At 43.8% G+C, this 24,563-nt stretch overlaps 1 protein-coding gene across 5 annotated transcripts in view; it reads right to left on the reverse strand.

Annotated features, from left to right (window-relative positions):
• YEATS2 (YEATS domain containing 2) overlaps nt 1-24,563 on the reverse strand; it is a 94,406-nt gene that overhangs the window by 47,666 nt on the left and 22,177 nt on the right. For all 5 annotated transcript variants that reach the window (XM_045296400.1, XM_045296398.1, XM_004713453.3 and 2 more), the window contains exons 5-11: nt 23,685-23,930; nt 21,362-21,477; nt 18,751-18,912; nt 11,242-11,353; nt 3,553-3,597; nt 2,947-3,127; nt 1,457-1,699 (exon numbers count right to left, since the gene is read on the reverse strand). In XM_045296400.1, the coding sequence (XP_045152335.1) occupies nt 1,457-1,699; nt 2,947-3,127; nt 3,553-3,597; nt 11,242-11,353; nt 18,751-18,912; nt 21,362-21,477; nt 23,685-23,930 (1,105 nt within the window). The remainder of the gene's footprint in view (nt 1-1,456; nt 1,700-2,946; nt 3,128-3,552; nt 3,598-11,241; nt 11,354-18,750; nt 18,913-21,361; nt 21,478-23,684; nt 23,931-24,563) is intronic.

Consider the following 24,563-nt stretch of genomic DNA (forward strand, 5'->3'; position numbering starts at 1 on the left):
ATACTGGGAGGGTAGAGGAAGAGTAGGTTGGAAAGAGGGAACCGATTACAAGGAATTATATGTGACCTCCTCCCTGGGGGACGGAAAACAGAAAAGTGAGTGAAGGGAGATGTCAGACAGGGCAAGATATGACAAAATAATCATTTATAAACTATCAAGGGCTCATGAGGGAGGGGGCAGTGGAGAGGGAGGGGAAAAATGAGGACCTAATGCCAGGGGCTTAAGTAGAGAGGAAATGTTTTGAGAATGATGAGGGCAATGAATGTACAAATGCTCTTTACACAATTGATGTATATATGGATTGTGGTAAGAGTTGTATGAGCCCTTAATAAAATTAGGGGGAAAAAAAGAAAATGGGATTAAAAGATTTAAAAAAAAAGATCTCCAAGACTGTAGTCTTTATGGAAGCACAGACAGCCTCATCTTTCTTCCATGGAGTTGGGGGGTGAGTTCCAACTGCTGACCTTCTGATTAGCAGCTACCTGCTTAACCAGTACACCACTACAGCTCCTTTACAAAACACTCAACTGAGGGAGGGAATTAGTAGTGAACAGCTGGACTTCGAAACCAGGTGTCCTGATTTACAACTGATTTCCAAAAGGAAAACATAAAATTCACTCACCTACACCAATGTCTTACAACACGACCACAGCCAAAATCCTGAGAAACTTGAGTTTCCACAGAACTCTCTCAAAGGTTATTCAAGTTTTCCACAGAACGGTCTCAAAGGGTATTCAAGTTTTCACAGGACAGTCTCAATGGTTAACTATTTACTGATGGAACGTTTTACTAAACTTCGAATCAATTTATATATTCAGTTATTCCATCCCTGAAGTATCAAGTGACAGAATGTTTCCATGTGGAAGGTAGAATTAAACATCCATCGACTTGTCCTCTAATAGACTTGCTTTACGGAACATTTTCCTGGCTTTCAAGTATCCGTGTTTATGCTAACACTTTCCATCACTTTCTAGGGCTAGGAATACATTTCGGTTTGCTTGTCTAATTGTAGGTGTTTCTTTTAAGTTTTGTGTAGAAGCCGTCTCATTGCCTGGATAGTTTCAGTTACCCCTCACATCTTTTCAGAGTTGGAACAGCCCAACCCACAGAGGACACACTGGCGCCGACGCTTCGGAGGGCTATCCAGCATAAACGTGAGGCTGCCCCGAGGCAAAGAACTACCAACTTCACAACTGCCAAGGCTGCCGTCTATGCAACCCTGAGTTCCAGTCCTCCGGGAGGTCCACTACCAAAGATTTTGCCAGTAAGGTAGGTCGGGGCAAAAATTGTGAACATTTTGCTTTAATTTCTTTCCCACATTCAGACCTGTTTCGGTCTGAGTGACTACTCCCCAGAGCTATCAGCAGCGGTAAACTCCCTTTCTTCAACAGACAAAAACCGGGTCTGGTCACCCCGCGCGTGCACGCGCGCGGCACGGGGCGGGCCTTTGGCGTACCTGAGACAATCTTGCAGCTCCTGGTGATGGGCTGGAAGGACTTTCCCGGCGACTCAGGGTGAGGAACCTGACTTGGGGGCACAGTTTTGCAGCTTGACGCTATTGGCTGGAAAGCAGAATTACCATGAGAACAAAAGGTGACCTTCTGCAAGGCTGTTACTTTGGTGGGTGTCCGCTCCAATGACGAGGGCAGAGAATAAAATGCCGTCTGTCTCTCCGCTTCGGGGTTCGCTGGGAATAATCCTGATTGAAATAAAACCGGGAAATGCTAAGGCTGAGGTCCTTTTGAAGTAATAAAACTGGTCCATCCCAAACAGGGAATCAGACAATAAAAACTCCCTATCAGGTCGGCATCCTTTTAGAATCGATGAGCAGTAAAGCAAGTGCAATCAATAATCAACAGTACTTCTTATCAGACCGTTTTCTACTTGGGCATGAAAAGTATACATCATGCCTAGAATTATTTTTAATTAAAATTTTATTGAATTAAAATTAGAAGAGACATCAACCTTAAATCACACACAGTAACAAACAGCACATGCATCCGTTATGCTCTACCCTTTTTTACATTAAGAATCAAAAAATTCACAGAAGAACACCTTAAAGTCTTTACGCTAAAATCTAACGAGAATGAAGTTGAGATTTCATAAAAGAACGAATACCTATATTAACATGTTAAAATGTGTGCTTGGAGTTAAGATTAACACGGTTTAGAATCAATTTTCTATGGGGAGGGGGGCCTTCAAAATTTTCATGGAAAACCTTTATTATCTTTTAATTCCATTGTCCCATGAACTTTCTGAAGCCCGCTCATACACAGATTTTGTCTTACACACTCCCGGGCATGTCAGGAGCGCACAGGCCCTGGAGAAGGGCAGCGTGCAGGTAAGACGGGACAGGGTGAAGGGAAGGGGGAAGGCCCTCAGTGAGACGGACACAGTGGCTACAACAGCGCGCTCCAGCAGAGGAACAACTATGCGGACAGTGTCTCGTTCTACGGTGCACAGGGTCACTTACTTACTTATGCGCTGACGTACGTATTAAATGAGAAACAGCCACGGTCAAAGTTTTCAAGTTTCCTGTGTACCTAAGCAGGGGCCAAACAACAGTCTTCTCCTCCCAGTGACAAAAGAAGGTGATGTACCTGTCACCAACAAAGACTAAATTCACGCTGCTCTTTGGAGGCGTGTGCTCTAGCTGGAGAAGCATGAGGCCAGCCGCGCCTGCAAACCTTGACCAACGGCTGGGAACCCCACGCGGGGTCACTTTGAGCTGGAACCAGCTGATGGCAGTGGGTTGGGTTTCACGCTATAAAATATTGTTAAGCTTTGTAAAACACACCTTTTCTGAAGGGAGCAGAGATATGGCTGCTCCCATAATAGAACTGTGTAGGAAGAAGTGGCAGATCTATCTATGGGAAAATTGTTTCCCACATACTCGTAGCCGGAAAGGCGGCCCACGAGGGCCTCTGCCAGAAGAGCTGCTCTTACCCTTTTCCCCAGAGGAACCGCGCACGGGCTCGAGTGACCGCTTGATGGGAGAGGAAGCTTTCACCGGGGCTGGAATGGTTAAAGGCAAGGACGGGGGCGCGTCAGAGACGTCGGATTCAGAGGGCTGTGGGCAGATGTAGTCTTCTCCAAGAGAGTGCCGGTGGAGCTCAACATCCACCACCTACACAGCCGGGCAACAGGGCCTGTGAGTCCAGCAGCAAGGTCACCCAGAGCCCAAAGCCTGCCCGCCAACATGCCGCTCCTCAGATCTCCTCCACGGACCTCTCTTAGACCCAAGTTACTGCTACTGATCACCTGCTCCTACTCTCAACACTGGCACGGCTGCCACCCCTGAAGGGCAGGAGTCCGTTGTAGCAATTTCTATATCTCCAGCATCTAGATCAGGACTCAGTAAATACCGTCCGTACCTTCCCAAATGACACAGTGCATTTCCCTACACAGTAATAATGACTACTGCTGATATATATTTTTTAATGGGGTGGAGCTCAATTATTTTCAAATCTAGCACTTGAGTATTTTTTCTCATTGAAAATGAACGATTTTCATTCTACTTCTTCCTAAATCACAGCACAGGAAAACACCTACCGTCTCTGCTCCCAGCGTCTGCAAGCCAGTGTACGTCCTATCCAGCTATTGAAAGACAAGAGGAAGACTGTCATTTCCACCGTGTTCACTCGCAAATCACAGCTGACACTCCATTCACCACAGAATCTATTTTCATCATAATGTAAACGATCAATTTATCACATCGATACAAGCCCTCTAATTTTCTGAGGAGAAAAAAGTGCGTTACATTGATGAAAACAATATATAGGTGGGTGGTGGTTATCATTTCTAAAGCCCAGAGCCGAGGGTGTGCGTGGTGGTCCCACATCAGGCAGCCATCAGAGCCGCCCGCTGCTCCTCGGGAGGAAGACGGGGCTTTGTACTCCTGTGAGGACAGAGGGCCGGAAGCCCACGAGGCAGCTCTACTCAGGCTCAGGGTCACCAGGCACCAGCATCGACTCGTGCCAGACTGCGTCCACAATGATGTGCAGCCGGGGAGTCCTCGAGGGCAGCGCTCCTCTGTCCACTGGGTTGCTATGAGCTGGAATCCCTTAACTGGCAGTGAGTCTGTTAGGTTTTGGGTTTGCACTGCCTAAATTCTCATTCAATGTTTAGACTGATTACCTTTAAGTACATTAACATCATGGATGCTATTTTGGAGGAAAGAAAAGTACATACACTGAAGGAATATGTTAATACGGTAACAAAAGAATTTATAGTTACATACAAAGAAACTAAATTCTTATTACTAGGTATTTGTTTGTTTGTTTTTTAATCATTTTATTGGGGGCTCATACAACCCTTATCACGATCCATATATACATCAATTGTGTAAAGCACATTTGTACATTCATTGCCCTCATCAGTCTCAAAACATTTGCTCTCCACTTAAGCCCCTGGCATCAGCTCATTTTCCCCCCTCCCTCCCGCTCCCCTCTTATTACTAGTTTTAAGCTTATTTACATCACCATTTTTAAAAGGATTTATGAGAGCTTAACGATGTAAATATTGCACCTGGAGAGTCGAAGAAACAATGATGAAGCTGGGAGGAAAGCAAAGCGAAAGGGGCAAAAAAGAAGCCAGATGGGTTTCAAGTCTTCGTGAGCTCCTCAGCAGCCGGCACGGGGTCACAGTGACATGGTCATGAGATTAACGTTCGTAAGACGAAAACATTACAGGGCGATTAACAGTTGTTCCAAAGAAAGGATCTGGGCTTTAATACTCAAGTCTTAGCAAATAGCGTGATTGTCAAACAGACGAGGGCATACAGCTATGGGCCTCTCTCGTATGAAGCAAAACAGAAGGCTAGACGACACTAGTCTGTGGAGCAAATACTGTTTCAGGGGCGGGAAACTTCTCCCTGCCAAAGGCCATTGGATGCTGGACATTCTCGGGCCGTACTAGTCAAACTTTTCATTAACTCAGCCCTAACATGATGCCTCAGGAGCTCTGATGGCATAGTGGTTACACGTTGGGCTTCTAACAATATCATCAGCAGTTCGAAACCACCAGCCGCTCTGCTGAAGAAAGATGGGGTTTCCTCCTCTCATAAAGTTAGTCTCAGGAACTCGTGGGGGCAGTTCTGCCCTGTCCTCTAAGGTCCCCATGAGTTAGCACTGTCTCAAAGGCAGTGAGAATGTGATAGCTGGAACTGTCTCTCTTTAGTGAGGCGAGTGATGTTAGCTGGTACTGATGATTTTGTGGGCCTTATGCAGCCAGTGGGCTTAACACTCCCTACCGCTGTTCTACGTGAAGCCCAGCTTCACCTACCCTGATACCAGAACTAAGTGGCTCCCAGCTACCCCTACCAACCATGCTAATCAGGGTCACGAGAAAGCCACTGATGAAATGGCAGAAAATGTGAAACAGAACTGCAAATTCCTAAAACAAAAACAAGAAAACATACCAGATGTGAACTGGGGGTAGAGACTGCTGCTCTGAGATACCATGAACCCAGGTCACCTTGCAGCTAAATAACAAACTGGCCCAGAAAACAATGAGTATAATGTGCTCCTTGAAAAACCTGCCTATAAGGTGAAAGAGAGGGGGAAGAAAAAAAGAGGGGGGGGAAATGAGGGTGATGGGGAACAGGGCACTAATACACCCACAGGGAAGGTTAATTAGGAAAGGAGAGAGGGACCAGACCCCATCCCAGAGCACCAAGTCTTGAGGGCAGTACACTGGCATGGAGACAGAGGACGGGCTGGTCCCAAGCCAAGCTATGTTAACCCACTCCTCAGAAGGCAATACAGAGTACAGCACTGAAGACAGAGTCCGGGGGAGAGAGGCAGGTCTGTCCAGACCACAATGCTGCGAACTAAGAGGGGAGAGAGAGAACCTCACCAAGGCCCACCAAGCACCAGGGACATCCCTGCTTGGAGTAGTCAGTGCAGAGAGGACTGCAGGGCCAGCCCCACCACGAGACACGATGCTCCCCCACTGGCTCATAGTGCTACGAGGGACAGCACTGGAGACACTGAGTGGAAAGTGAGCCTGGTGGGTCCCATGTACAGCAGGGTGAACCACAAAGGGAGTGAGTGTAACAGGGCAGCAAGGGGAGCAAAGTAACCAAGTCCCCGAGGAATCCTGAACATAAACTCTGACTTGGGAGACAGAGCTTAGCACCTCATCAGACTTGATCGGAAACATACTTAAGGGTCAGCAGACAGATCTGGAACTATCTATCGGTTTTTTTCCTTGTTTATTTTTGTTTTTCTTTCGCTCTCTATCTGTATGAGTTAGTTAATTGTGCCAGCCTGGCCGATAATCACATGTGGGGTTGGTTGAAAGGCGGAGGGAGAAATGGGTGGTGAAGCCTCGCCTTTCTAGTTCTCAGGTCTCTTGTTTTGTGATGGTTGCAGCGGGTGCAGCTGCCTTAGCAGCTCCCTGCTTCAGCTAGCAAGATTGACTTCCTACAAGACATCCCCAAGGAGAAGACACATGGACCTATCCCGATGCAGCCCTGGGTGCTGGAGCAGCCGTGTGGAGACCCCTGCTACTGCTGAGATGCTTGTTCGTTCACTGACTCAGCTTTCCTCCTGCAGTCGGCATCACTGCCTCTGTTTTGTGAGGTGGAAGACTTTGTGGACTGGTGTTGGGTTAATGGGTTAATGTTCAACTTGTTGGCTTGGGCAGCATTGGGTTGGGATGTTTTCGTGATGCACATTTTCTTTACATAAAACTCTCTTATATATGAGTTGCCGTGGATGTGTTTCTCCAAAGTACCCAGACTAATACACTGTATAAGACAGGCAGGCATACAACCCCAAGGAGAGAATCAGGACTGGCGGTTCTGGGGGGACATGGGATCAACAACAAACCCAGAGATAAGGGAATAGCAAGATATCTAAAATCGGTGATAAGGAGGGTGCATAATGCCTAGTGGCATTATGTAATGTATCCAGGAGGAATTACTGACTGCCGAATGGAGAACATGATAGTGGGAAAGAAGGAAGGTGAAAGGAAAAAAAGAAATAGAAGCAAAAGCTATTTATAGCAGTATAGCTACAAGCATATATATAAGTAAATATATTAATTTATAGTGAAAGGGATAGAGGTCAATGTACATATATTTATATGTTAAGTACTATGTTAGCAGACAGACTTTGGGCCTCTATTCAAGGCCTCCCATAACACAAGAACACTTTTTTCTGATAACCTGGTACTCTTTAATACTCATCTTCCCAACATGATCGCTGGAGACAAAGCGGGTGCTGCCCGGCTATCAAAAGATATAGCATCTGGGGTCTTAAAGGCTTGAAATTAAACAAGCAGCCATCTAGCAGGGAAGCAAATAAGCTCACATGGAAGAAGCACACCAGTCTGTGTGATCATGAGGTGTTGACAGGATCAGGTATCAAGAAATCCAAAACAAACAACTATATCAATGTGAACGAGGCACATTGGGGTGGAGACCCAAAGCCCATCTGTTGACAATTAGATATCCCCCTCAGAAGGGTTATAAGGAAGGAATGATTCAACCACGGTGCAGTATAGCACTGACAAGTCACACATCATTCCTCCAGTTCCTCAATGCTTCCTCCCCTGACCACCATGACCCAGTTCTACCTTATAAATCTGGCTTGACCACACAGTAGTACAGATAAGAGCTCTCAACACATGGAATTCAGGACAGATCAACCCCTCAGGAACAGCAGGAGAAGCGTTATCATGAGGGTAGGGGGATGGCCACGGAGGGGGAATGGGGAGAAAGGGGAAACCCATCACAAAGTTGGACATAGAGCCCCCCACACACCAAGGGAACGAAAAACAAATGTGGGTGAAGGGAGACAACGGACAGTGTAAGATAAGAAATAATATATAATTGATCAAGGATTCATGAGGGCGAGAGGGCAGGGGAGGAAAGGGATAAAAGAGGAATTTATACCACAGGATTAAGTAGAAAATGTCTTGGAAATGATAGCATCATATGTACAAATATGCTTAATACAATTGATGTATGGAAAAAGAGCTGTTAAGAGCCCCCAATAAAATGACTGTTAATAAAAGAACAAGAAAAACCTGCCTATAAGACCAGTCAACAGGTACTTTGAAGCAAGCATGAGCATGTGAGTGGGTAGGGAGGGACACTAGGCTCCAGAGAAAGGAGCCACCAGAAGGAAATGAGGAGAATGTGCAGCCAACGTGAAGAATGTAGCCTAGGTCCTGGACAAACTGCAGCCATTGTTGAATGGGAACCTAAAGGGCTGTCAAAACCCTTCCTGAAAACACAACAAGATATTTAGAGTGGGGGTGGGAGGGAAATAAGAGCAATTTTAAGTTACACCCATTTTCCAATCCTCCAGAACCCAGTGTCTTTATAATCTGGCTCTGGTCTATGTCTCAGTCATGGAATGTATTTGGGAGAGAGGGGCAGGGAGAGAGGAGCAGGGAAATAATAGCAGTACCAAAATGGCAAAAGGAACAGGGCAGTTTGGCATATAAGAAATTTAAAGGAACAGATTTTGTCTGGAGAAGAAAAGATGTCAGGGAAGGTACAAAGGGTATCATCCAACATTTGTAGGGTTCTTACAAACCAGAGTTTTGTAAGAAATCAAAACTAGCAGATGGGTTCAAGACAAAAAGAATGCATTCACTGACTGAGTCGATGGGTTGGTGGCTGTCTTGGTGAGGACTGCGTTCCACGAGGGTGGCTAAGCACAGGCTGTTATGTGCTACGGAATTTGGCAGCGCACAGAAAGCCCAGGAAAAGTCTCAGAGAGAACAGGAACGTGAAGAAAGGAAATGACTCAAACAGGCACTGAGAGACCACTGAACCCCTGCGGTCAGAAGAGCCGGCATTCCTGGGGCAGACAGAGCGGCCGACTGCAGAATGACCCTCACGCAGGGCATCTGTGTGAGCGAATTCAGGAGGATGCTCCGTCACCATGTGAAGAGCTCCCAATCGTTGGGTGGGGACTTTGAACTTGAAAGGAGTTCAGTCAAGATTTCTGAGGAACAGGACAATGAATGGACTCCTTCTTGGCAGAGCTGGCTACATGTGGGGCTGGTCAGCTGGAAGGTTGTTGCTCTGTATCTAAATGAGGCTTCCCATTCCCATGCTACAGTCCTGGAAACACACAGGAGAAGTCTCCTCTGTCCCACAGGGTGGCTAGGAGTGACGACGACTCTGTGATGGTGGGTTTGATGGTGTGATCGTGGTGTAAGGAACAGCATGAAGGGAAGACGGGCTAGAATTAAGGATCACAACCAGGAAACAGATCGGAATAGCAGCTTCCCAATCGTGGGAAGGGCAGACTGTGAGAGGCTATAAAGAAAGAACACCGGTCACAATGAGTGTTTCGAACAAAAAAAGACTCACAGGTGGCCCTGAGCATTACCACAGAAATGAGAGAGGATGACATTCCAGTGCAGATGAAGCGCACACAACCACTTAACAGGTGTTTACGATCTCGAAGTCAGTAGATAATAAGTAAAATTAAGTTTTTCAGAAAAACTGGTAAGACATACCTCAATCTGCCAAGAACGCTGATATGCACAACAGGACATATAAAAGCCTGCGAACAGTTCTTCATGTTAGGGGTTAGGGCTGGGTCCGCTGTGACTTCAGAGATAAGTAGAAAGCTTGAAGAGCAGCCCAACTGGGGACACCTTCCTCCTGTAGGCAGGACAGCGCCCGCCCTGAGCAAAGCGGCCCTATGCTCTCTACTTGGTCTCAGGTACATAATGGCGAGTGAAGGCAATTGAGTTTTACAGTAATCTCTACGACATAACTTACACGTCAAGTTAAGCCCTCACCAGAGGAGGGCAAATTTTAGCACGCTTTATGGTTGAAAAGGGTACATTTGTAGACCTAAAGGAAAAAAAAAATCCTACAGACATACGCTCAACTTTTTTGTTCAATATTGGGATAAAATTTATGGGAGAAATCTGGTAAACAATCAACAAATTGAATGCTTTGGGAAAAATAAAATATTAGGGTTACATGTACAGAACAATGCACATGAAACTACTATAGAGAGGGCCAGGGAAAAATAATGGCTTGTCTTTCAATTATAGAAATTAAATATGTTTACTATCTATAAAGCTGGAAAATATTTTTTTAAAAAATAGGAGGGAAAATTGCCTCCTTATTTCAAAATAATGAGATTGAAAAATAATCTCATTATTTTGTAGATTTCCTTTCTGGATTTTATACCTTTTAAAATTAATAGCTGCCCTCATACCAGTTTTACAATCTGTGCTTTTCACCAACTACAATGGTAGTGTTTTCCCAGGGAAAGCAAACACTTCATAAATTTAATTTCTAATGGCTACATAATAAGCCGGGTGAATATATCAGCAAAGATTTACTGCAAAGCACATCAAAATCATTATAGCCTTGTACTTCCTAATTTAAATAATATGGATACTTTTTGTCTTCCTTATAAAGCCTTATGGTACAAAGATATATGTCTTATTATCTGTCTCATTTTAAGCGAGTGTAAAGAGATTTCAAAAAGTGTTATAGTAAATTGGCCCCAAATAAGCCTGGTGAGATCTAATCAGAGTCAAGTCTTCTATTAGCTAATCAGTTCATCTTCGCAAATCTACGCGGTGCCGTAAAGCATGGCCCCAGTTCTATCACAAGGACAAAAGAATGGTGTGGCAAGAATCATGATGTTATTAGAAGGAGCTCTATTGGTGTAGTGGATTATGCATTGATCTGCTAACCACAAGGTTAGCAGTTTGAACCCACCGGCCACTCCTCATGAGAAAGATGAGGTTTACGACTCCTGCACAGATGCACAGTCTTAGAAACCCAAAGGGGCATTTCTACTTTGAACTATGGGGTCTCTGAGTCAGAATCAACTCGATGGCAGAGAGCTTGGGGTTTGTTTGAGTGCGTTGTTGGTTGCCACCAACTCGGCCTCTGACTTGTGGGCTTTCACCGGCTGTCTTTCATAATTAGATGAACAGGCCATTCCCCACAGGATGTTAGTCTGGAAACGGCTGAAACCTGCTTCACATCACAGCACCACAAGCCTCCAATGACCAGAGGAGCGGTGCCCAAGCTTGGATCTCAATGCCCGACAAGCTCACTCACGCCAGGGGGAAATTTCTGCCACTAAACCAACACTGCCCTCAGCAGGAAGCTCCCTGCACTGGGCAGGGCCCTCGGCTTCTTTTGTAACGGCCCACTTTCTTCAGAAGACCTGATACCACTGCTCGAGCTACGAAGTGAAAAGGGACACTTCATGTCTAGGGAGAAATGTTTTGTTACAATACCTTCAGATTATGTATGATATCTATCCTCTTGTTCTGGCTGTCCTTAAAATGAACTTGAACTCTGACAGGAAACTCACCCCAGCCTCTTCTGGTCAGGTGAAAAGGAGGTTCTCTAGGGAAAAGTAGATATGAACACGTTTATCCATGTCCCTCTTGCATCTCGGATAAAGTGTTTTCATGACGCATCAATGAGAAAATCACTTCCCCCTAGGACTCATGTAACCTCTCTTTACTTGAAGCTAAACCCACATGTTAAATATTGCAATAACAAAAAAAATGTTTATTATAAAAGAAATTATAGGGGGAGGTCAGGCCATGGGGGGCAGAGGTTGGGAGGGAAAAAAAAATTATACATGGAAAAATAACCCCAACCTTATAACAAACATTCAATTACTAAATCCTTGCAGTTCAACTCAGACCATATAATGTAATGTCATTATTTTCACAGAGAAGTGATCCTATAAGGGCTTAGAAATGCCGAGTGACTGGATGGACATCACATGACTGGAGAGAGCCAGCATTCATGACAGAAACCTGACAGACATAGGCGTTACACCCAACTCTCTTAACTGCTTCTCCACGCCAGGGGCAAAATGCAACACGAAAGCAGAGATGACTGGCTTGAAAGTGACAATTTATTGGAAACTGTCAGCAACGAGGAGTGACAGGAGGGCTGTTCTGTCCACAACACGATCCTCTTGGGGAGGGACTGTGAGCTTGTGGGTGGAGGAATGTGACTGTGCGTCAGAGCTGAGAGAAGGAGAGTTTCTGAGCTCAGGCTCTCAGGAACTGTGAAAGCTAGGTGGTTGGAACACGAGGGCTCATACGCCACGTCTGGGGATTTCTGAAAATTTCTACAGAACCATTTAAAAATAAGGGTGAGATCGCTGAGTACTCAAACAATATGGTGTTAAGTTACTGGGGAAGAACAAGAATGCCTTTAAAGTGGAAGTGTTTACTATGAATCACTGGCTTGGAATGATTGTCAGAAGAGAGGACGCCAAGATCGCAGGGAGAGAACGTTCCTTCCGCTGGATGGCCTTTCGGAGACGAAGGAGAGACGTGGACTCAGTGAAAGCAGGGCGAACAGGACACCTGCATTAGCAAGCACAGGGCCGGGAAAGATCCCCGGGAGAGCAGTCTGGAAAGGACACAAGCAACCACAGAGCTATCAGTGGGTCCTAGAGAGAGGGAGGCTGCCCTTCAGCCTAACTCAGCTGAGTTGGTAAAAGGAGCAGCCAGGAGGATCGTCTAGATTCATGCAGTAATTAAATGATACGTTTGACCAATAAGACGTCACGTCACAGCCACTAGGCTGGCTATTAACAGTAAAATGAAAACTAACAAGTTATTGGTGAGGATGAACCGTCATCCATTGCCAGAATAAATGAACAACACTGCAGCTACTATGTTAAAGTTTGGAAGTTCCTGAAAACGATAAACAGAGAACTGGTGCATGACCCAGCAATTCTACTGCTAGGTACATACATACCCTCAACGTAGGGTCTCAAACACCTACCAGTGCACTGATGTTGACAGCAGCACTACTCAGAATACCCCAAAGTAGAAACAATCTCTGTGTCCATCAGCAGACAGAAGGGTAAGCAAAACGTGGTACATCCACACAAGTGAGTATTATTTAGCTATATAGAGAAATAGAGTTCTGATTCATACCATGGCACAGATGAATCTTGATACACTGTACCAAGAGAGATAAATCAACCACGGAAGAACAAACTGCGTGATCCCATGTCTATGAAATACCTGGATTAGGCAAAGGCAGAGAGAGAACGCGACTCAGTGGTTACCAAGGGCTGGAGGGCGGAGAGCGCGGTAACCGCCGAGTTTCTGACTAGAGTGAAGTCATACTTCTGGATACGGACAGCAGTGGAGGAAGCCCAACATAGCAAAAGGAAGTCAAATTACTTAAAAAATGAATGAAATGGCCAACTAGGTTATGCACCTTTTACTCCAGTGCAGTGAAAACAAACTCACTAGCACAAACCATTGTCCTCCGAGGAAAGAGAAAGCCTGCTCCCTAATCCGACGCCCCATTTGTCACAAGACCCTAGAAACTACACCAGCACACAGTCACAGCATTTCAAGCATGTATCTTTTAAAAAGGAAAGAAAAAGGCTTTGGGTCAAATAGGTCGGCAGACTTGAGAACACAGGGTGAAGGGGTTTTAGTAAGCCCAGCTCGACAACGGGTAGTAAAATCACGCAAGACTGATGGTAAGCTTGGTCCCTCGGACTCTCGATGGACAGTCTAAATTCATCGTGCATATACTTCAATTAAACTGCTCATGCGCTAATGTTCTCTCACAATGGACAGAGTAAAAAATTAGGTATGTTCCTCGATGTATTTACATGGGCCAAACTGTAGTGAAAAGACAGGAAGGGTAGTGGCCAAGAAGCACAGAAAAGTGGCATAAAGGCTGGGGGGATAAAAAGGAACAAATACTTTTAACAGGAAATCCCCTCATAATTCGTGTGTGATAAAGAGGAAAAAAACCCAAGACCTACCAACAGACAGGATATATGTGACAGAAATCTTATGCTTCAAGAGGTATGAAGGGAGCTTCATAAAGTTTGTGGGAAAATATGAAGATAATGAAACTGTCTCATAAACTTTTTGACGCCAACTTGTATTCTATTTCACGACCCAACAAAGAGTGCCTCCCCTGGGCAGGGCTCTTTATTTCCAGACTCCTTGAAGAAGGTTTACTAGGTCAATGACCGAGAAAGAGAACCGCAGAACTACAGCGCCTGGGCGGACAACCGCTGTGGAAAGCATTGCGGCACTGCCTCAAACAAGCGGGAGTCAAAATCCCATCCGGAGTATCCAGCCTCGAGACACACACAGACGCGTCTACTCGTCTGTTCATCGCAGCGCTGTTCACGAGGGGAAGAGGTTAGAAAAGCACAAAAGCCCAGCAGTAGAAAAGTGGATCAAGAAACTTTAGTACATACACAGAATGGAATACTATGTATTGGTTTAAAGGGGAAAAAGAGGCGAAAGAAAGGCTGGAGGTCCAAACAAGAGAGCGTTCAGGGGAGTGTGGGTGGGACAGAATATGGGGGTGGAGTGTGTGTGCTGATGCGTGGTTTGAACCGCTGATGGTCTGAAGTGCAACTGCTCCCGAATTTACATTTTAAAAAGGCGTGGGTGTGTATGGCCGAGGGGAAAAATTCACCTCCCTGCTTCCCCATTTACATGGCCCATCAGTCATTCCCAGTGACCCAGAACTCCTCACTACTTAATGAGTCTCCTGTACATTTCTGAATAGCTATTCTAAACACAGTTCCTCTACTTCTTCTAGGTTAGTTCCAGATTTGGAATCACTAAGAGACAATTCCCCCTTCACACGACAGGCCTAGAAAAGAATTAAAAAACAATCCCCTAAGTCCTTTCCTTTTTTTAAAAATGGCTCCAAGTCCTTATTGACAGCAATGGTGAGACAAGGGGGAGTGGCAGCTCCCGCTTCCGAGGCGGCGTTCCTCGGAGAGCAGTCCTTCCTTTTTCCCTTTTCCTCTGGCCCAAATTACAATAGCGGCAGCTGCCGCACTGAACACTGTGTGTGCGATCACCCAACTGCCGTGTGAAGCCCTTTATACCTATTAACTACACTTATAAACAGATCTCTCTTTACAACCCTACTCGGAACTTTCCCTGAGACATAATGACGTTATACACCGGCAACTTAACTTGTTCAAGATCACACAGCAAATGGGTGGAACTAAGATTGGAAACCAGACAATAAGCTCCAGAAATCGAAAACCGAACTCACTACCATCTAGTTCATTCTGAGCCACAGCGACCTTCTAAGGCGGGGCAGAACTGCCCTGTGGGTTTCCGAGACTGTACCTCTTCACAGGAGTCGCCGCTCCAGAGCCCCTGTTGTAGTCACTACTGTAGTCACTACGTTATTCCACGTCTCTGCCCAGGCCACTCATGCCTCGATACACAATAGTGTCCTTAGGTGCTGTGGAGTCCTCCAACTCATAGTGACCCTCTGTACAACAGACTCAAACACTGCCTGGTCCTGGGCCATCTTCTCAACTGTCATGTTTCAGCCCCCTGCTGCAGCCACTGCATCAACCCATCTTGTCCAGGGTTTTCCTCTTACCTGCCTCTCTACCAAGCAGGATGCTTTTTCACGGACTAAATAAACAACTGAAAAACAAACAAACAAACTCACTGCGACTGAGTCAACACTGACTCAAAGTGACCCTATAGGGCAGAGTAGAATTGCCCGTGGGTTTCCGAGACTGCTTACGGGAGTAGAAAGTCTTGTCTTTCTCCCCAGAAGTTGCTGGCGGTTTCACATTGCCAACCTTGCAGATTTCAACCCAATGCATAACCACTATGCCACTGGGGTCTTTATCCAGGGACTCACTGTCATTGAGTCAGTGCCAACTCAGAGACCCCTCCGAGACTGTTAAGCTTATGAGTAGAAAGCCTAGTCTTTCTCCCATAGAGCTGCTGGTGGTTTTGAACTGCTGACCATGAGGATCATACATAGCCCAACACGTAACCACTACACTGCAAGGGCTCCATTTTCCAAGGACAGAGCTCTTCAAATAACATGTCCATTGTACATGAGACAAACTTCACCATCATCACTTCCAAGGAGCATTGTGGCTGCAATTTTTCTAAGAAAGATTTATTTATTTGTTCATTCGACAGTTGCTGGTACTTTCAATATTTCTTTGCTTGTACCATACATTCAAATGCAAACATTCTTCTTTAGTGTCCACCTTTCATATGCATACGCAGAAACTGAAAACACCATGGCTTGAGTCAGGTGCCTCTTATTCCTCAAAGTGACAGCCTTGCTCATCAACACTTGCACAGCAGTCAAGAAATCAAATGGCACATACTCAACAGTATGCCTAGGTATTCTCAAACCTACTTCACTTCTAATAAAACAGCCTCAGATTTCAGTAGCATGCTAATTTTTTCACTTTTTGATTTTTTTCCCAGTAATATCATCTGACTCAAATCATGTTTGTAGTTAACCACTTGAAAAAAAAAAAAAAAAAAAAGGAACCACTCCTAGGTCACCATGTACTCACTTTCGTATCCCACGATTTCAAAACAATTACCCTAGGCTGAAATGCCTCTAAACTCTTCCCCTGTCAATGAGACAGATGGAAAACATGTACTACATATTAGCAAACATCACTGGTGCCACCCCTGTCCTAAATACTGCCATCTACCGACCCCTAGCTTATTCCCATTCTTTTCTGGATGGTTTATGAGTAAAGCTCAACGTCACCCCCTTCAACTCTACTATCGTGGCAATTTCATACACATGTAGATCCTCCTCAACAACCTCGCTTGTCAATTCCTGGCATTCTGCTCATCCGTGACCCTTTGCTTTACATTAGTCAGTCATTCCTCCCCAGGGTCAGATCGTAGACCCTGCTATAGCTAGTAACTCCAATCCTTCAATGATCTGACTTTCATGTCCCCTCCAATCTTACCAACAGCTCAGCTCCTTTTATCTTTACACATTATTTCCTTAAGTACTCCAATGTCAATAATCTTTCATTCTCCGCCCGTATCTGCAACCAAATGATTTATCAATACAATCACTCCTTTGTGTCCACCTCTAAGCTGCTCACTTTAATATAGTTATTTGGCAAACAGACAGACCAGGGTAAGAAAAAGGAATTTTTCCAACTATTTCTCGCTTGCATTTATGAAGCTGATTCTACAAGGGGGACTGTGGGAAAGCTCAGTCATCTTCCCATCACGGCTGGGGAAAACAGGACCTCACTGACTTGTCTCTCTTTAACTGGTAACCAACCTCAAGTGCATCCTTACTGTAATCAGGAAGCCCTACTCTTGTCCTAACTTCACTCACTCTCCAAGACAATCACTTTACACCCTTCTCTCCTCAAACCCCAACATCTCCTCCCTTGTGCTGAAAGGCTAAGGAATTATTCCTGCTTAGAGAAGACCATAATAGCTAATTGTATGTATCCTATCCATGTTACATTCCCTGATTCGGATAAATGTTCCTTGGATGATTACGATAAAATCATTGTCCTTAGGAAAAGAAGAAATGGTATCTGCAAATTGCTCTGAAGAACTCATTACAAAAAAAGTATCTATCTGTGTATCAAGCATAGGTGTGAGCACACATGCACAGAAGATAAAGCAAATGAGTCAAAATGTTACATCAAAATAAAATTTTAACGCATACCTCATCGCCTACTCCAGATATTCTCCCCATCTTTAAAAAACGTTTTACTCTCTACATACTAGATCCTACGAGCAGAAGAACCTTTGCTTGAAGTACCAAAAAGCCTCCCAGAGCTTACTCCCTCCTCCAGCCCGACCCAGCGACCTCACTCTCGAACCTTCCTCCTGGATCTACAGAGCTCAGGAGTTAAGCTACGGGTCATGGCTCCACATAGGGTTATGTAACTGAATCTGGGGGTCAAAAAAATTGGCAACATTGTGTATTTGGTTTTGCATTAATTTTTGGTCACCGAATGTTCGGAACCCTTTAGCGCTGTCAATTTGACGAGTTCCTGTGAGTGGAGTGGAGTCCATGACAGTGGGTTTGGTGGTTTTTGGTTATGATGGGGAAAAAACCCCCAACACTTTCTTGGTCTTTTTCTCAGCAATACAGCTCTCACTTTTCTTAAATCTTCTTTCTAATAAGCTGTCATGATCATGCTGTGCCCTTCCAGGAAATCTATCAACATTGCCTCTTTAGAATCCCAAAACATAGTCACATAACCTTCTAAGCTGACTCCGCTGCCTTGAATTTAACTGGCTCCGCGTGCTCCTGTGAAGCACCACTGTAACTGGACCTACTTCCCGAAAGCACGTTAATGAAGACTGCAGCGAGTAATTACTGAGCTTCCTGATCCACAGCCATCCAGTGATTACAGGCACAGGCTTAAACACATGGAGTTCAAAAGAAACCCGTGCACGTATGCATAGGAACCCCTGTAAGCAATGCTTTTGACTTAACTCTCATACGGTGTTGAACGAAGCAAATAAACTTTAAAACAGCATGTTATCATGCCATCTTTGCGAAATAACCACAGGGGGGGAAATACCAGTAGAGGTTTTCTGGGAGGATGGGATAGATCACAGAGAAATACAACAGTAAGAATTTCGTTAACTGTTCACACCAAACTCACTGCCATTGACTCAATGCTGACTCACAGCGACTCCCTGTGGGTTTCCAGTGCTGCAACTATTTACCTGGGTTTTCTAGGAAGCCTGGAAGCCTGGGTTTTCTCCCTCGGAGATGCTGGTGGTTTCAAACTGCTGACCATGCAGATCGCAGTCCAACTCATAACATGGGTATTTGCCTGTTCAGTGGGAAAGTCACCTACGGTAGGGAACTACAGGCTGCACTGACAATTGTGGCCAAGAGCCAAAGCTGAGTCATTACCGATCTAAGAGTTTCCAATTAAATCTACTTTTCCTCCCCTTCAATAAATCTGTACTTCTTAGGGTAGATAACTCAAATGTGCTCACCTAACTTCCACAAGGTCATTTGGTTTATAGCTGGGATGAAGGAAGAACCACACTTTTTTGACAAAATGATTAATGCTGGGTTCTCTACGAGACCCTCGGACATACACCATCCACTTGTGGGTTGACTGGTCATTTTCTTCCCTTTTATCTGGAGGTATATACCTGTAGGAGAAAAACAAATAACTATTTCTTTCCTTCAATTACCTAATAATAACAGCACAATTTCTACTACAAACAAAATTAAAGGTCTACAATTTTGAACAGCCATAGCGTCTAACCAAAATCAAAACAAAAAACTCCCGACTTTTTGCAGTTAATTCTTTTAATATTTTTTTTCTTTCTGATGAAGTAAAAATTTTTAAATGGTGGGGGGAGGGGAGAGAGGCTGGGAGGTTAAGAGGCATTTTCTTTGTTTGATGTGTTTTTTAATGATCAGGCTACTTAAAAGAGAAAAACCAAAATTTACTAAGTGGAAATTAAAAATAAAACCATAAACTGGTGTATTTTACTCCTGGGGAGGGAACCTCTAGCTTTGAGGCTGTTTTCATTCAGGTGCTAGAACTTGGGTTCTTTTGGAGCATAATCCTTACTGCTAAGAAGGTGGCTCAGAAAAAGGCCCTCACAAGCCAGTCCCTTAGCTTCTGACAATGATAAAACTAGCATCTTGAAGTCACCAGCCGTCCCATGGGAGAAAGACGAGGCTGTCAGCTACAGCACAGTGTAGGTTCCCTTGGAAACCCTGTCACTCGCTACCATCGAGTTGATGCCGACTGACAGTGAGCCTGCAGGACAGGACAGAACTGCTCCTGTGGGTCCCCAAGACTCTAACTCCTAACAGCAATAGGAAGTCCCATCCATCTTTCTCCTGAGTAGGACAATTATGTTTCTGTCCATAAATGAATGGAGCAGCTGCGTCAGAACTGGTTCTAAGGCAACATTTTTTGGTGTGGTGGTTAGTTGGCCGTCTCTTTTCATGGGCTTGCCTTTATTTCCTAAGAGGCTCTTAGGAGACTTTACCTTCTTATACTCTGGTGGGAAATACGGTCACAGCCTTCTCTGCGCTGGGGATCTTCATAAATGTAGTAGGCGAATCGCCCTAACCTAGTTCTCCACCAGGAGTGTTGTCAACCTTAGTACATTCCATGCATATGTATGGAAGAATTATCTTGTCAAGTTTCTTAAACTGTTGGTGTTTTAACTGAATTATGTACCTATCAGTCTGGGGAGAAATAGCATCCTTATACTACTGAGCCTTGCTATCCAGGTACATGGTATACTTTTCCAATTACTTAGTTCTTTGGTGGCATTCAATTAAGTTTATATAAGCTCTAAATGAAAAGCTTGCATGTGTTTTATTAAGTAATGTTATCTTTACTTTTACAGTAAATATATTTTCTTAAAATGATCTTAAGAATATATAAATTTTTACATTTTTCTAGGGAAAATTTTCCATGAGCTTTTTTAAGTTCCCTGTATTTAATGATCTCACTAACCTTCTTGACTAGTCTAATATGCTATCAGAGATTCTTTGAGCTTCTATGTAAGACAATCATATAATTGGTCAATGATACTTTGTTTTTTCTTTACTAACAATCAACCTTTTTCTATGTCTTATACGACAACGTTAGTATCTCCAGCTCTGGTGGCACAGTGGTTATGCACTGAGCTGTGATCTGCAAGGTCAGCAGTTTGAAACTAGTAGGTGGCTCCATGGGAGAAAGGTGGGGCATTCTACTCCCATCAAGTGTAAGTCGCAGAAACCCAGAGGGACAGTTATACCCTGCCCTATATGATTGCTCTGAGTCAGCATCAACTTAATGGCAAAATCTCAAGCGCAATACTAAAAATGACTAATAATATTAAGTATCTCTTCATCTAGCTCCTGATCCTAAAGGAATATTCAATATTTACCACTGAGTATGATAACTATTTTTTAAAGAGAGCCTTTATGATAAGTTAACAGAATTTCCAGTTTATGTCTACTAGGTATCTCTTTATCTTGCTCCTGTTCCTAAAGGAATATTCAATATTTACCAATGAGTATGATAGTTGCTTTTTAAAGATCGTCTTGATAAGTTAACAGAATTTCTAGTTTACGACTACAACTGAATGACAGGTGCAAGAATGTCCACTCAGTAAAAAAATGAAGACTTTCAAGTTACATCTGAGGGTAGTGCCCAAGACTTGCCATTCTTATTGGCTTCCACAGACCTGATAATCAGCATCTTTTGCAAACTACAGACAGACAGAAGCATAAAAGGAGGGCGGGTTGAGGTCTGCTCCGGAAGCAAAGCATAAGGTGACTTTGCAGCTTCTTGTTGAGTGATCTTTCAGACGCACACAGTCTTTGGTGGAGCATGGAGATGAGATGGCATTGTACAGAGGCAGTAATGCCCCAAATGAAAAATCAAGAGCCCTCGATTCAAATATTAACTTTGCTTACTATTAATCAAGACTACCTTAGGAAAGCTTCTGGACCTTGGTTGGCTTGTCAAATAATTAAGAGCTCGGGGAAAAAAGAATTCTTAAGGTCTCTTCCAGTGCTGGAATACTCTGCTGATCTTAACATAAACAGGTGAGTGTCAAGGAGACACTTCAGCCCCATACTCACTTAGACACATTGCCCACTACTATTGTTTTCTTTACAAAAAGTCGGGACGTCTCATCCCCTGTAAGATCCGCATTCCGGTGATCTGTTTTGTGGGAGCCAGTAGTACGGATAGTATCCTGAAAGAAAACATAATCAAGTTTCATTTTCAATTTAAATTGGGCAATTTTCAATAGGCCAGAAATTAAAAAATAATAAAAAGTATGAATGGATTAATTCAGATTCCCTCAAAACATAAAAAATTTGTACAAATATAGTAATTCATTAAAGTTTATATACTCTAATTCCATATGAGTAAATACTCATTTAGTAGTTGCCTACATCTGTTTTGTGTATGTAAATAGGATGTGGAAATTATTAAAACGGTTATCATTGGGAAATGGGAATGGGGCAAAGGAGCCAACAGAATTTACTTTTCCCCAATTTTCTATACCACTGAATCTTTTTCTATGTGAAGTTATGTAAACATGGTGGTGAAGTCTGTCCACTGCCTGAGGTCAGTCCTGACTTTCATCTACTAGATGTGTAATTTTTGAGTAGTTACTTAACATCTATGTCTCAATTTCCTATCTATAAAATAAGGATGGGAACATCATTTACTTTATATGAGGACATGATTGTACAGTGCTTAGCCAAACAGTAAGTGCTAAATGTTTTTTATAGAAACTTAGTACGTGCTGAGTAAGGATGCTAAATTTCAAAGTCTTATTTATACCCAGTACGACTTAAAAGTTTTTAGATTAAAAAGCAAAGCAAAAACAATTAATAATAAAATAAAAAGCAAATATTTCCCCAAAAATCGTACTGGAAAGCCACGATTAAATCAAACACTAAGCGTTCTGACTGATGAAGAGAGATTTCCCTACTCTTCCACGTCTTCTAATTCCCAACTGGCAAGTGGACACATAGGAACTTTGCATCATAAAACCCAATCTTTTGGAAAGAAAGAAACATATAGCCATGATTTCTAAAGTAACCTAGAATTTGCTTCTCTCACAGAATACCTGGCTGAAAGACGGGGGGAAAAAAGGAAAACAACGGATTAATCTAATAAGGACTTTACAGCCATATTTCACAGCAAGAAGTTTAGAGTAGCTCGGCATGGGAATTCAAACAAGAAACTGGCAGAAACCTGAGCGACAAATGGCCTTCCCTCTCTTTACTGTGTGTTAATTTTCCTCCAGCTAGGGCAGCATTTTGCACCATCAAGCTTCACTGAGGAAACTGCTACAGAGCTACTGCTCCTGAGGGAATAAACAGGCACAGTGGCAACAACGTAGGTTCTGAGCAACATCACAGTGCTGCCAACACGGAGAGGCTCCTTCCGCTGCTACACAGACAGCGCGGAGCGTCCTGCAGTGCACAGCGGGCCTGGGTTCTTCTCTTTGTTTAAATCGTTTTATTAGAGGCTCATACAACTCTTATCACAATCCATACACACATCAATTGTGTAAAGCACATTTGTACATTCATTGCCCTCATCATTCTCAAAACATTTGCTCTCCACCTAAGCCCCTGGCATCAGCTCACTTTTCCCCCTCCCTCTCCACTCCCCCCTCCCTCATGAACCTTTGATAATTTATAAATTATTATTTTGTCATAGCTTGCCCTGTCCGACATCTCCCTTCACCCACTTTTCTGTTGTCCGTCCCCCAGGGAGGAGGTTATATGTAGAACTTTGTAATCGGTTCCCCCTTTCCAACCCACCCTCGCTCTAGACTCCCTGTTTCACCACTCACACCACTGGCCCTGAAGGGATCATCCGCCCTGGATTCCCTGTGTTTCCAGTTCCTATCTGTACCAGTGTACATCCTCTGGTCTAGCCAGACTTACAAGGTAGAATTGGGATCATGATAGTGGGGTGGGGAAGGGGTAGAAGCATTGAGGAACTAGAGGAAAGTTGTATGTTTCATCGTTGCTACATCGCACCTTAACTGGCTCATCTCCTCCCCGAAACCCTTCTGTAAGGGGATGTCCAGTGGCCTACAAATGGGCTTTGGGTCTCTACTCCGCACCCCCCACCCCCCATTCACAATGATATGATTTTTTGTTCTGATGATGCCTGATACCTGATCCCTTAGACCCCTCGTGATTGCACAGGCTGGTGTGCTTCGTCCACAGGCCTGGGTTCTAAAGTGATCAGAATTCAGGTGTAATCTCAGTGCTGGTTAACTGCTGGGCAAATTCACCTTTAACCTCATCTCCAAAAGGGAAATCATTGACTTATTAACCAGAGCGCCAATGAAGGCTAAATGACATCATATGTGCATACTTATAAACACAGGTTTCCTTCTCCTTTAGTTCCCTCCCCTCCATCCAACTATACCCTGCCAGGATTTCGGCTTTGTCTCTGCTCCATGGTGTTTGGCAACCTTTCCTCAATATCCATATTGCTACTGTTGTCTTTGTCAGACAAGAAGTCATTGTGCTGAGATAAAGAGTCACTCTCTGAATGATTGGCTGATGGTGTTTCTGATCTCTGGTTGGCAGGAGATGACGATCTAGACGGTGACTCAAAAAACTTCTTGATAGCAGGATGATTAAAAACCATGGTGTCGCACGTCTTTGATCCCTGCAGAAATAAAGTTAACACATTTTAAATCAAATTCACCAAATGGGCGAAGTTACTTTCTCCCCAAAACTCTTTATTTTACTACTATGCTTAAAGATCTGCAAAATCTCTTCATAGGCATAAAACAAAGTTCAAACTCAGCATGGTCTGATCTAACAAAATAAAAATTAGAGTGATACATACTGCATAAAGGTTCTAACACTTCAAAATTAGAGATGTAGGTCCTTATAAGAAATAAAAGTAAACATTATAACATGAAAAAGAAAATTTGAATTTTGAAGGTAAGCCTCTTTATTGCTGTACAAAACACACACATACACACACACAAGCCATACGTGGGAGTGAAAAATAATACAGCATGTTTTAAAATGATTACTACTAAGTCTTATGACTTGGGTATAATACACAGTTGCTGTGGAGTCTGCTCTGAATCAGTGACCTCACCTTCTATTATAAGCATAGCTATGTTCCTAGGATGCCTACCTTCGAAAAAGTATGCTATTACATGTTTTAGTGGGGAAGGAGCAAAGACTAGCAATTCAGAATCCAAGCAACAAAGCTTTTGCATTCCAATGACAACAGTTTTTCAGAGCTATAAACACAGCGTTATTGCAAACTAAAAATAATCAAATG

The sequence above is a fragment of the Echinops telfairi genome, unplaced genomic scaffold (genome assembly GCF_000313985.2).
Source record: "Echinops telfairi isolate 266 unplaced genomic scaffold, ASM31398v2 ScPeMD7_7407;HRSCAF=8445, whole genome shotgun sequence".
Lineage (NCBI taxonomy): Eukaryota > Metazoa > Chordata > Mammalia > Afrosoricida > Tenrecidae > Echinops > Echinops telfairi.